At 36.3% G+C, this 12886-nt stretch overlaps 1 protein-coding gene and 1 long non-coding RNA gene across 2 annotated transcripts; both read right to left on the reverse strand.

Annotated features, from left to right (window-relative positions):
• Positions 1 to 3587: 3587 nt before the first annotated feature.
• On the reverse strand, positions 3588 to 6471 carry LOC130014380 (uncharacterized). The gene is made up of 2 exons (XM_056103495.1): positions 4848 to 6471; positions 3588 to 3669 (listed from the first exon to the last, which is right to left on the reverse strand). Exons 1-2 carry the CDS (start codon positions 6039 to 6041, stop codon positions 3661 to 3663), a joined length of 1203 nt encoding a protein of 400 aa, XP_055959470.1. The 5' UTR covers positions 6042 to 6471; the 3' UTR covers positions 3588 to 3660.
• A 2682-nt stretch (positions 6472 to 9153) lies between these two features.
• Positions 9154 to 12821, reverse strand: LOC126831702 (uncharacterized). Its single transcript, XR_007684263.2, has 4 exons — positions 12612 to 12821; positions 11695 to 11848; positions 11195 to 11303; positions 9154 to 10541 (listed from the first exon to the last, which is right to left on the reverse strand). It is a non-coding gene; the product is annotated as an uncharacterized LOC126831702 (long non-coding RNA).
• Positions 12822 to 12886: the final 65 nt, after the last annotated feature.

Raw genomic sequence — 12886 nt, forward strand, 5'->3', positions numbered from 1 at the left:
ATAATATGCGTCCTCGGTTGATCACATTAATAACTGTTCTATCGCGATATTGTGCCATATATCAATTTTAAACAATTATATTGTATTTTTCCCATGTGTGGTACAAGGGGGGTTGGGTGGGGGACAAAAACGTATTTATTTACAGATTAAAGACCACAATAAGTGTCAAGTCCACAGTATGATAATATAGAGCAAATGACCTCGTTTGGCGGCGTTCACATACTTGCACCATGCGTGTCCTCGATTAGGCGTAACTAGCATAGGGACTCGGTCGATCGTATTTCCCCAATTATTTGCAAACTCCAGTGTGTCCGCATTTCTTCCGTAAAAAGTCAAATGCATAAAATATATAAATTGAGGTATAATTTATATCTGTTCATAGTAGTTTGATGTAATAGAGTTCATAAATAACGGTGCTTTTCAGCTACATGCAATATTTATCAAGACCTCGATTAGGAGGATCCATTCAAAATCCTCGATTTACACCATTTACATGTATGTGTGTGTGTAGTATAGAACATTAAACCAATTCAGGTGGAAACTAGTTGCCATTTCCAGTAGTGTAACCTGCCTAATCCACTCAGACAGTTTGTTGTTGTTTTTAGTGTTTAACGTCCTCTTTCACGCAAGGTGATATCGCAGACAAGTGTTATTTTTATTATCTTAGAGCACGCGCAGTGGTCTTTCCCGTGGGAGGAAACCGGAGTAGCTGGAGTAAAGTCACGAGGTTGAGAAGGCGCCCGTATCTCCAAGCCACATACGCTCACACCATGGATTAAAACAGCAAGACACAGGTGACCGACCAGCTAGAGGTCGAAGCGCGGCACTGTAGACCATTAGGCCATCTCGATCCCCCACTCAGACAGTGTAATGTAACACTTAAATAGTTTACACATGTGGGTGTAAATTAAACATTACCCCTCAAGGATGTTTTGTAAATTACACTTCCATTTTAATTATTACACCAACGTAGGTTTAATTTGTTTTGTTGGATATTTATTTCAAGCCAACGACTTCTAAGTTCAGAAAACTTGAAATAAAAAAAGAACTCCGTTATTCATTTTTAACAATTACAGATACACAAAGAATAACCCGATACATAAAAAAAACTTCTTTATTAATACTTAAGCACTTTTTATTCGCCCACATTTTATGTGGACGTATTGTCTAGTATTATGCTGTTACCATTGTTCATTCGGACGTCTGTTTACATTTGTTTGTGGACACTCTACAGGTCACATTTTTTTTATCCAATTTAGATGAAGCTTACAATATATGTTTAAATCCCAAACAATTTGGACACATGTCGAACCTTAAATTCCTTGATTATTACCCTTGATTGTTCGTTCATGAGAGGACGAACTCCATCGATAATCAGTGCTCCACCAAACTCCTTTCCGGACTTATGCCCTGAAAACCTCCGAAAAGCAATAGAGGCTACAGTTTTTAACAGATTTATATCAAATGTGGTGTTGTCCCAATCTCCGAACACGATAGAGGCGACATCTTTTAACAGCTGGGGTTTATCTCCTATTTTTCTGTATAGTTTAGCTAATGATGCACCCGATTAGATTTTATTACATACTTCGAGAAGGTATTTGTTGAGTAATAAAACCTTCTAGTAGTTTATCGAGGGCTGACCGTCCTTACCGAACGGTACAAATATTATCACCACTAGAACTGTACTAGAAAGGAAGTCCGACTGGTCGTTTATGTTATACATCGCATGCGCGAACGAGATGTACCTAAACTTACTTCCGGTTATATAAAAACCTGAAGAAATGAGTATGGAGTTGTGTGAGCTTCGGAATAAAATAAGAACAAAACTTCGTCTGCACAACTAGCAACCACCAAGATATATCCGAAATGAATGTTTAAACGTGTAAGTTATTTTGTATCAATACGATTAGTTAAATGATTCGTTCGTATAAAAGGATTTTAACGTACACAAGCCTAACAAAAATAACACATAAGTTATTATTGAATAATCATTTTCTGTGAGAATGCGTCCTGGAACATGTATTATGAAACCTAATTTGTTTTTATTTGATGTAATATTTCGTCGAACCTAATAAAACCTGTGCAGCTAGTCTAGAATCTACAATTTTCTAACTATACAGGCCTATATAGGCCTAGTCATGTTTAATTTAGACCTACGTTTTTTGGGGTTGTTTTGGTATATCATGTTCATTACATTCAAGGTTTTTTTCATAATCATAGCCCCCCCCCCCCTAAAGTATGTTAATAGCTAAAATTTCTTTTTTAGATTAAGAAAAATTGTTTTGTCTGTAACATTATTAGATATACCGTATACGTGTATAAATAAATAAATAAAAAATATGTTATATTTAACTTCATTAAATATGTAGGAAAATTCATTTAAGATTCTAAGGAAATTCTGTATAAAATCCAGACCTTAATAAATATGGTCTCGGCATTTTGCCAATTTCAAATGTGCTACCGGTATTTTAAAAAGATATGTATGCAAACGGAAATTTCAACGAAAACATTTTTAAAAATCATTTGAATGGGTGTCTGTTTCTAATCCCTGATTTAATATTGAAAACATTATCATATTCATTTAAATCCAGTTGTATTGGTGTATTTTAACATAGAAAATACTCGAAAGTAGGCTCAATAGCTAAAATGGGTATAATGCTTCGTTATACTTTCAAGCCAGATATAGTGTGTTTAGACTTTTTATGCAAGTTAAATATTGGTCGTATTGACATTATAAAATTTGCATGAATGTAAGTCTAAATATCATAAAGTGACGCTGTTTTTTTTCCTTCTAACAATATTTATTTAATCAGTATTATATAATATAAAGATACATAATTATTGGATCTGAAAACTGTCTGTTAGGATTATGTTGAATATATTAATACCCCTTTAAACTCCTCAATTTATTTATGAATATGTTAATACCCCTTTAAACCCTGTACTTTCTTTCTTTTGTAGGCCTCTGAATATAAGATGAGCTCTTCCCTCTACACCCTCCATGAATAACAGAGTTTAAAAAAAAGATTTTATTGCGGGTCAAAAGACTTTATTGTCAGTAACTTCGGGTGGAGGACCTGGCAAAGAGATTGTCTGTTCGATTCGTTGGAGTACATGTAAAAGAATCCTTGACAGAATTCGAAATAAGAGTAGGTAATTACGCTGCTGTCTGGGCAAAATTTACTTCATAGCACACTGTATGACAAACACCTGTCATCATTCACCCGATTAGATTTTATTACATACTTCGAGAAGGTATTTTGTTGAATAATAAAACCTTCTAGTAGTTTATCGAGGGCTGACCGTCCTTACCGCACGGTACAAATATTATCACCACTAGAAGCAACAAATTCCAGAATGGCCGCTTTATACAAATGAGTATTTAGGGGAATACTAACCCGAACCCTAACCCTTTTAAGAGAAGTAAAAACTAAATTAGACCCAAGTTCAGTCTTAGGGTTAGGTTTAAGAATTTGGGGGGAGAGGTTAAGTCTCCACATAAGCACTGACCTAGGATGATGAAAAATTAGTTCGTGATATTTCCTAGTTTTATCAAAATACATACAATACATTAGATTTATATACAAAGGCGATTTCACTGTTTATTGGTGTTGGTGGCGCTGATGGTCTTCCTTGGGTGGTGCTTCTGGTATTCTGGTATTATTGTTTCTGAAGAGAAAAGAAAATAAATTTTAGGCTCTCGGGAGAGAGCCACATCAGTGTGTTTCCTACAACGGATTGGATTTTCTAAAAAAATCGTGTTTGTTCCACATCACCGGGTTACGGCTAGGGATTCTTATATCTAATTGATTTTAATTACTAACGGTTAGGCATAGGATTTGATATATGGTTTGTTTTGGGTCAGGGTGGAGACTGGTCTTATTTAATCTAATTTACTGTGCACTAGGATGTCGTTCAGATTTTTATTTTTAGAATATGCAATTATAAGTTTCTGTGTGAATATTTTCGGGTGATTTTCTTGGAGATCAGTATAGTGTTTTCTGATGATTTTGGACGCACTTGCTGCTGTTGCGCTAAATGGAACTACAAAAGGAGCTATTGCGCTAGCCGTATGAATATTCAAACCTAGGGGGGGCTGTTGTTTTCAATTTGTCAATCCAGAATTTTTCTCTTGTTAGCCTAAACGTTTTAATTTCTTCTGAAGTTTCAAAGTCGCTCTTGGTCTTTTCTATTGGCGTGACAATGAGATCAGAAATGTCATGATTTGGTTGGTTGAAATGAATTGAGACAGGTTTGTCTTTTTTGGTGACTATGTCAGACCGGTGACCGTTAATTCTTTCCCTAAGTGGATTTTGAGTCTCCCCTACGTATTGCTTGTCACATTTTCTGCATGAGATTAGATAAATTATGTTTGAACTACTGCATGAAAGTTGGTCTAATATTGGGAATTTTGTGCCAGATGTTTTGTTATGGAAATGGTCGGATATGTTTAAGATTTTGCATGTTTGACATCTTGGATGGCCACAAATTTTGGTTTTATGTGCTGATTGTATATTATTTGTTTCTTTGGCGGCAAGCTCAGCTAGAGTGTTGTTTTTTATACGTCGTAGATAGCGTTTGGAGTATCCCCTTTCCCGTAGTTTGCTAAATACCAATGTACATGCTGACTCAAAGTCGGTCTTCTGAGTACATATCCTATGAAAACGGAGAATCTGAGATTTTATGATGCCAGAGAATGTATGTTTTGGGTGAAAGGAGCTTTTGAACAATAATTGATGTGTGTCGGTTTCTTTGAAAAATACTTTAGTTTCCAATTGGCCTGTGATTTTGGTGTTGTTACTTTTAAAAACGGTAGTATCAAGGAAATCTATGCTGTTATGGCTTACATTTGCGGTTAATTTGACAGATGGATGATGATTGTTCAGGATGTTGAAAAACGTCCAAAATTCGTCTAGTGTGTAGGTCCAGACTATGAAAACGTCATCTAAAAACCGCCCATAGAAATCTGGTTTTAATGGACAGAGTGGCAGAACTTCCCTTTCCCACTCCGCCATGAAGAGATTTGCATAACTCGGGGCAAATCGTTTTCCCATCGCAGTTCCGGAAGACTGAAGGTATACTTGGTCGTTAAAAGCGAAGTCATTCCTCCTCAGACAAATGTTGAGTAGTTTGAGGATTTCTTCGTCCGGCCTGGATGCTTGCGGGTTCCTAAGAAATGCTTTCCTAACTGCTTCAATACCTATGTTATTATCAATGTTCGTGTACATGCTTTGTACGTCGATGGATATTAAAACGGTGTGTTCGGGGACTCTTAACTGTTTGATTTTCTGAATGAAATCGTTAGTGTCTTTAAGGTAGGATGGGTGTTGGCATGCTAGGGGTAATAAGAAATGGTCTATATATTGTGATACGTTGTATGATTCGCTGCCACAGTCTGATATTATTGGGCGTCCCTTGGGTATTTTATTAGGTATAAACCATTCTGTTTCTGGATTTTTATGTATTTTTGGTAGTGTATAGAGATGTCTTTGTCGGCAGTCAGATTTAGCAGATAGATAATCATATTGTTTTGCTGTTATGTATTCCTTATCCTGCAATTCATATAAGATGTTGTTTATTAAATTTGCGGTGTCCTTAAAGATTGGTTGGTCTAATTTAGTGTAATGTATAGGATTACTTAATTGTTTTTCTGCCTCTGAGATATAGTCTGCACGATTCATTATGACACAACACGAGCCTTTGTCGCTTTTCTTAATTATTATGTTTTTGTCCTTTTTAAGGGTGTTTAATGCCGTTTTAGTTGCTCGGTTGAGATTTGGTTTTTGTGACTGTGGTTGAATGGATGATATTTCTATATTCATTTCGTCGAAAGTTTTTAGGATGGCTGGTGATAATGACTTTTTAGGTGGTTTCCATGTGGATTTTACTGTGAATAATTTTTTACCTCTGCCGGGTTTGTTCCTAAAAAAATAAGTCAACGAAAGTGTTCTTTGGAAGCGATCGGTTGCCTGGGTGATGGGGTCTATGGATGTTATTGTGGGGGTTGGGATGAATTTAAGGCCTTTATCAAGAATGTTCATTTCTAGGGGGTTGAGAAGTCTGTCGCTCAAATTGACAACTGTCTGTCCTAAAGACGGCTTCTCATTCCTTTTCCCTAATCCTAGTTTAAATTCCTCATCCAGCAGTTGATGATCTCTCTGGCCGTGTCTGGGCTCCAGTGGATTGCGTCGTTACCTTTCAGTTCTATTTTGCCCTTGAAGGTTGGTAATGTGGTGGCGTTTGGTGAAGGTGCAGTGGAGATCAGTTGGTTGTAGCTGGTGATGTTTTGGTAAGCGATCGGATTTTCTTGTCGGAGTCGGGAAGAAGTGGGGATCTGTGTGGCGAAGAGCTTGGTTGTTGGGAAAGCTGCTCTGGTCACCTTGAGTAGATCTAGCATCTGCTCGTGTATCCTTGGTCCACTTTCCTCCCTGTTGTTGAGCCCGACGTGTATCACTAATTCCTCTGGTGCAGGACCCATGTAGCCAAACTATACAGAAAAATAGGAGATAAACCCCAGCTGTTAAAAGATGTCGCCTCTATCGTGTTCGGAGATTGGGACAACACCACATTTGATATAAATCTGTTAAAAACTGTAGCCTCTATTGCTTTTCGGAGGTTTTCAGGGCATAAGTCCGGAAAGGAGTTTGGTGGAGCACTGATTATCGATGGAGTTCGTCCTCTCATGAACGAACAATCAAGGGTAATAATCAAGGAATTTAAGGTTCGACATGTGTCCAAATTGTTTGGGATTTAAACATATATTGTAAGCTTCATCTAAATTGGATAAAAAAAATGTGACATGTGAACAGACGTCCGAATGAACAATGGTAACAGCATAATACTAGACAATACGTCCACATAAAATGTGGGCGAATAAAAAGTGCTTAAGTATTAATAAAGAAGGTTTTTTTATGTATCGGGTTATTCTTTGTGTATCTGTAATTGTTAAAAATGAATAACGGAGTTCTTTTTTTATTTCAAGTTTTCTGAACTTAGAAGTCGTTGGCTTGAAATAAATATCCAACAAAACAAATTAAACCTACGTTGGTGTAATAATTAAAATGGAAGTGTAATTTACAAAACATCCTTGAGGGGTAATGTTTAATTTACACCCACATGTGTAAACCATTTAAGTGTTACATTACACTGTCTGAGTGGGGGATCGAGATGGCCTAATGGTCTACAGTGCCGCGCTTCGACCTCTAGCTGGTCGGTCACCTGTGTCTTGCGGTTGTAGTTTCAATCCATGGTGTGAGCGTATGTGGCTTGGAGATACGGGCGCCTTCTCAACCTCGTGACTTTACTCCAGCTACTCCGGTTTCCTCCCACGGGAAAGACCACTGCGCGTGCTCTAAGATAATAAAAATAACACTTGTCTGCGATATCACCTTGCGTGGAAGAGGACGTTAAACACTAAAAACAACAACAAACTGTCTGAGTGGATTAGGCAGGTTACACTACTGGAAATGGCAACTAGTTTCCACCTGAATTGGTTTAATGTTCTACACTACACACACACATACATGTAAATGGTGTAAATCGAGGATTTTGAATGGATCCTCCTAATCGAGGTCTTGATAAATATTGCATGTAGCTGAAAAGCACGGTTATTTATGAACTCTATTACATCAAACTACTATGAAAAGATACAAATTATACCTCAATTTATATATTTTATGCATTTGACTTTTTACGGAAGAAATGCGGACACACTGGAGTTTGCAAATAATTGGGGAAATACGATCGACCGAGTCCCTATGCTAGTTACGCCTAATCGAAGTATGTGAACGCCGCCAAACGAGGTCATTTGCTCTATACTATATCATACTGTGGACTTGACACTTATTGTGGTCTTTAATCTGTAAATAAAAAAAGGTTTTGTCCCGCACCCAACCCCCCTTGTACCACACATGGGACAAAATACAATATAATTGTTTCAAATTGATGTATGGCACAATATCGCGATAGAACAGTTATTATTAATGTGATCAACCGAGGACGCATATTATGTTTTAATTCCGACAAATGGGGACTTTGTGTATGGTGAACACCAAAAACCGACTACACACACACTCACATCCGAGTACGTTACAAGTGTATATCAATAATATAAATTGAGTGGGTTCAACATTCTATCCGAGAACAGACCCCCTTTGACAAAGGAGCAGCCAGTTAAAACTTTTAATTTTCTAAACCAATCTGACTGAGGAAGTACATACGATATGTGAACAATCGAGGACTTGTGGACTTGACCCTCATTGTGGTCTTTAACCTGTAAATAACGTTTTTGTCCCCCCCCCCCACCTTTGACCACACATGGGACGAACGACAATGTAACCGTTTATAATTGATGTGCGGTGCAATATCGCGATATAACAGTTATTTATTAATGTAGAATTCTGCAAAATCCAGGAAATAGCATTTCAGGGGTTTTAGATTAAAAAATTTCTTCGTGGAAGCATGCCCCCAGACCAATAGAATGCTCGCACCTGTGGTACTCGCCTCGTGGCTGCGTCGCTCGTATTAGGAGCCTCTCGCATTTTTGCTAAACACCCTCCAAAACAAAATCGATATGTACGCCCCTGCTTATGGAAGCCATAATGTTTTCTAAATGGAATGATCTTAACGGGCTCCTTCAGTTTTACCTGTCCTTAAAAATATATAGTTTAACATAGTGGGGGGGGGGGGGTTGTGACGTTTTCGGTTAAAAATTGATTATTTCATTTTTTCAGAACACTACACTAACCAATAGTAATATTTCAAATTCTTTACGTGGTGAAAATGGCTCGTGAACTAGTGGATCTGGAAGAATTAGTCCGAGAATGGATTCAACTGTATTTTGGGGTAAATTCTTAGAATGTCTACAGTCCAGACTTTAATGGTCAATTCTGGTGCTTTGGATATTTAAACACATTTTCTCTGTATATTGTGACGCTTTAGTTACATTTAAGATCCTTTTATCAATTGTAAGCTATTTTTAAGAGCATTAATATCAGTAAGGCTCTCTCTCTCTCTCTCTCTCTCTCTCACTCTCCCTCGCTCTCTGCCAACAGTTCTTTGTTGATACTCCCTCTTCTATCTACCTTCAATGGAGCCAAAAAAGGACGTTGAATCCTATTCATTTATGTTGAAAATATTAACAAAGGAGTGACATAAACTTTATCAAAGAGTTTTATTCTAAAAGATAAAAGTGGTTAATAGATTCAAGTTACAGAGAATAAGAAAATAAAATTACACCTTGATACCCCAAAATATAAAAGGCCAGATATTAAAAAAAAGAAAATGATATTGAGCACAAAGAAATGATACCCCAAAATATAAAAGGACGGATATTAAAAAGATAGGTTGCCAGGCAGCGAAACATACGCCCACAGCAGCTAAATCGTCCGGCAGTCAATAAGAGTTGTCGCATATTTTTACTTTTTTCGGTAATGAAACATTTATAATACACTAAAATCTGATTAAGAGCAACAACTCAGAAAACCATTAGAATTTGTTTGGTTTGTATACAAAACTTTTAATATCATGGATTTAGCTGTTCCAAGTCATAAAAATTCATTGAAAATCAATATACTTGTTCGTCTCAAGATCTTAAACTCTGTGTGTTAATCTGAAGTCAATCGGATGATAACTTTAGCCTTTAGAGCGTCACAAGATTTTGCAAAGTGATCAAGGGCCATAACTTTGGCAGTAATTATAAGAAATTGCTAAAAATCAATAGGCTTCTTCGTCTCATGACCTTAAACACTATGTATGAATTTACTTTTGGCCTCTAGAGCGTCCACAAGATTTTGTGAAGTGATCCAGGGCCATAACTCTGCCAGTAATTATCGGAAATCGCTGAAAATCAATAGGATTCTTCGTCTCATGACCCTAAACACTGTCAATCGGATATTAACTTTAGCCTCTAGAGCGTCCACAAGCAATTGTGGATGCCGGACCGACGGACCGACGGACCGGCGGACGTACGGACGGACGGACGGACGGACGGGGGCGACGACAATATACGACCACATTTAAATGTGGGCGTATAAAAAAGAAATTGATATTGAGCACTTTAAAAAATAAATCTGAAAATCTACAAGCCTTCAAAGTATAGAAATACAATGCCTTGTAATAAAAGTTTCTGTGACAATATAAGATAATTAAACCTTGAAAAAATGAAATATCCAAATCTATATAAAGATATAATTAATTCATTTACTGACAAAAATTGTACATTATTTATGCTTTTCAAATCTTACTCTAACATATTGTGACAAAAACTAAATAATTTTCAATATTGGTCTATTACATATATTTAAAAAAACTATACTTTCATTACAGATTTTTTTTATATGCATCCCTCTTTAAAATAAGAAAAAAACCATAAAAGATTATACTATATATATATATTTTCCATATATATTCAATATAACCATTATTTATACCATAGAAAGGTTTTAATAATCTGTTTCAATACCACTGCCTTCCATATAGGTTTTACAGGATTGTTTACTGTCTGCCTTCTTAAGATAAACCAAAATCCGATTATCCTCTGGCTAAACAAAATAGATAAAAATATCATTAAGATACATCTGTATATAATAATAATCAATGCACAGGTACACACATTAATATATATTCACCGTTTCATTTGTTGGTAAAAAATAATATTTCAGCAATATGAGGTTATATTTCTTCTATATTTCACCTTGTGACAGTGGTACCAGCCATTGTTGACATACATGTCCAATGTCTGGACATAAAAAATGAAATGAAATGAAATGGGGTTTAACGTCCTACTGTTCTGCTCCGACTGGGTTAATGAAGATGGGCATACGTTATATCGAATTTCAATTGCAAGGGGATCTTTTACGTGCACGCCAATGTATACACGGGTCCTCGGTTTGTCGTCCCATCCGAATGATTAGACAGCTGTCCTTGTCAGGCCCTCCGTCCTGCACCACTGTGGAAAACAAACAGGTCACTTGTACTGTGGGCACAACACTGTCACAGCCGGAATTCAAGCCGTTTGTGTTCGCTATATAGCTTTGGTGTAAAACTTATTACACATATAAGTATAATATTTTGGGTTAAAATTCTCGGTTCTCATAAGACTTCTATGTTTTCAACTGATCATTAATACAGACATGTTACTGAAATTCATTATTGTTTTTGACAATATCACAAACCATTGAGTGTTATAATGTACCTCTATATAGCAGCTGGACGGTACGATATCCAACGGCAGTTGCTTTATGGCCAACTCTGTATTGGTACCAGATAAATCACCTTTACCAACTACTTTTACTGTTACTGTCCTGTCAACATAAATATATGAAATAAATATTCTCTCTCCATTAAAAATATTTTTCTTCGTGCTTGCCCAAGTCTTAAATTAGCCTATATCCTGTAATTTAAGAGAATTAGCTGGGAGTATAAATGAAGGAAGTAGAAATGTCTTGTTCTCTGTGTAATGCCTTACAATCACCTTTTTTGGTCCTCAAATGGTATATTTTAAAACCATATCAAGAAATGTTTATCATTTTACAATAATGTAATTCGCATTGTAAAAAAGATAATTGAACACTGAATGGCATGATACCTTGTGCATAGCCATATTGTAGTTTCGTGAATCTCTTACAAGGTCTATGCGTGCAATCATGATTTGAAGGGGAATGCCTTGGCTATCTTTCAGAGGTAAAAATTTACCTTACACCAAATTCTGGCTCTTCAATATGTGCATTTGTAGCAATTTTTTTCTTTCCAAGGAGTGCTCCTAACCATCCTCCTTCTGTCTTTACTTTCAGTCCCCTTACCTTCATAATAATATAAAGCCATCCTGGAAACTTTCTTTCATCCACAGCTTTTAATATAAATAAAAATTGAAGCAATAAGGATATATTATCAACACAGCTTGATTTATAAAAGTAATTAAATGAAAATCTGATGCCTTACATATTGCTGCTCCCTCTTATAAAGTAATAAATGTTAAAAATAATTTAGCAACTGTCATATTCTTAGAAGGTACTGGTCGAAGTACAATAGGGTTAAATCCAAATTGATAAACCCATCCTTTATCCCTCCTTAGTCTTAGTTTATCGACCACCCCACAACCACAGCAAGATTATTATGAATTCATTTGATATTGTTAATCATACTTTGTGTGTGGGATTCCTTAGCAAAAGTTCTTGCAATGATTGAGCTATAGTTTATCGACCACCCCACAACCACAGCAAGATTATTATGAATTCATTTGATATTGTTAATCATACTTTGTGTGTGGGATTCCTTAGCAAAAGTTCTTGCAATGATTGAGCTATAGTTTATCGACCACCCCACAACCACAGCAAGATTATTATGAATTCATTTGATATTGTTAATCATACTTTGTGTGTGGGATTCCTTAGCAAAAGTTCTTGCAATGATTGAGCTATAGTTTATCGACCACCCCACAACCACAGCAAGATTATTATGAATTCATTTGATATTGTTAATCATACTTTGTGTGTGGGATTCCTTAGCAAAAGTTCTTGCAATGATTGAGCTATAGTGATGGAATACAAAGAAAATTGCATTGGATTTCTAGTCTAAGTTTTAAGAGTTATTATAATAATCTGATCCGTTACCATATGATGCTTCTGCCATCCTTTCAGACTTCTTTATCTTTTTGACAGGTACGGTACTTTCACTTTATCGTAAATATGTTTTTTGTGTGTCGGCTAGCAATAGTAGCAGAAGAGTCACGGTTCTGGCAACCTTGTAATTTGTTTTCAAGCTAATTATTACTATTGCCTTCCTTGTTGGCCACGTCACAGAAAATTTCTTAGTCTCTATCATTCAGACAAATATTCTTTTCTACGTTGAAGACTACGAGGTTCTGGGTGACCGAGACTAAACATTT

This window comes from Patella vulgata, chromosome 9 (genome assembly GCF_932274485.2).
Source record: "Patella vulgata chromosome 9, xgPatVulg1.2, whole genome shotgun sequence".
In the NCBI taxonomy this organism is placed as follows: Eukaryota; Metazoa; Mollusca; class Gastropoda; family Patellidae; genus Patella; species Patella vulgata.

Bases quoted from the DNA above. Each gene is read 5' to 3' on its own strand.
- LOC130014380 (XM_056103495.1), bottom strand. From the start codon at position 6,041: ATGAACATTCTTGATAAAGGCCTTAAATTCATCCCAACCCCCACAATA.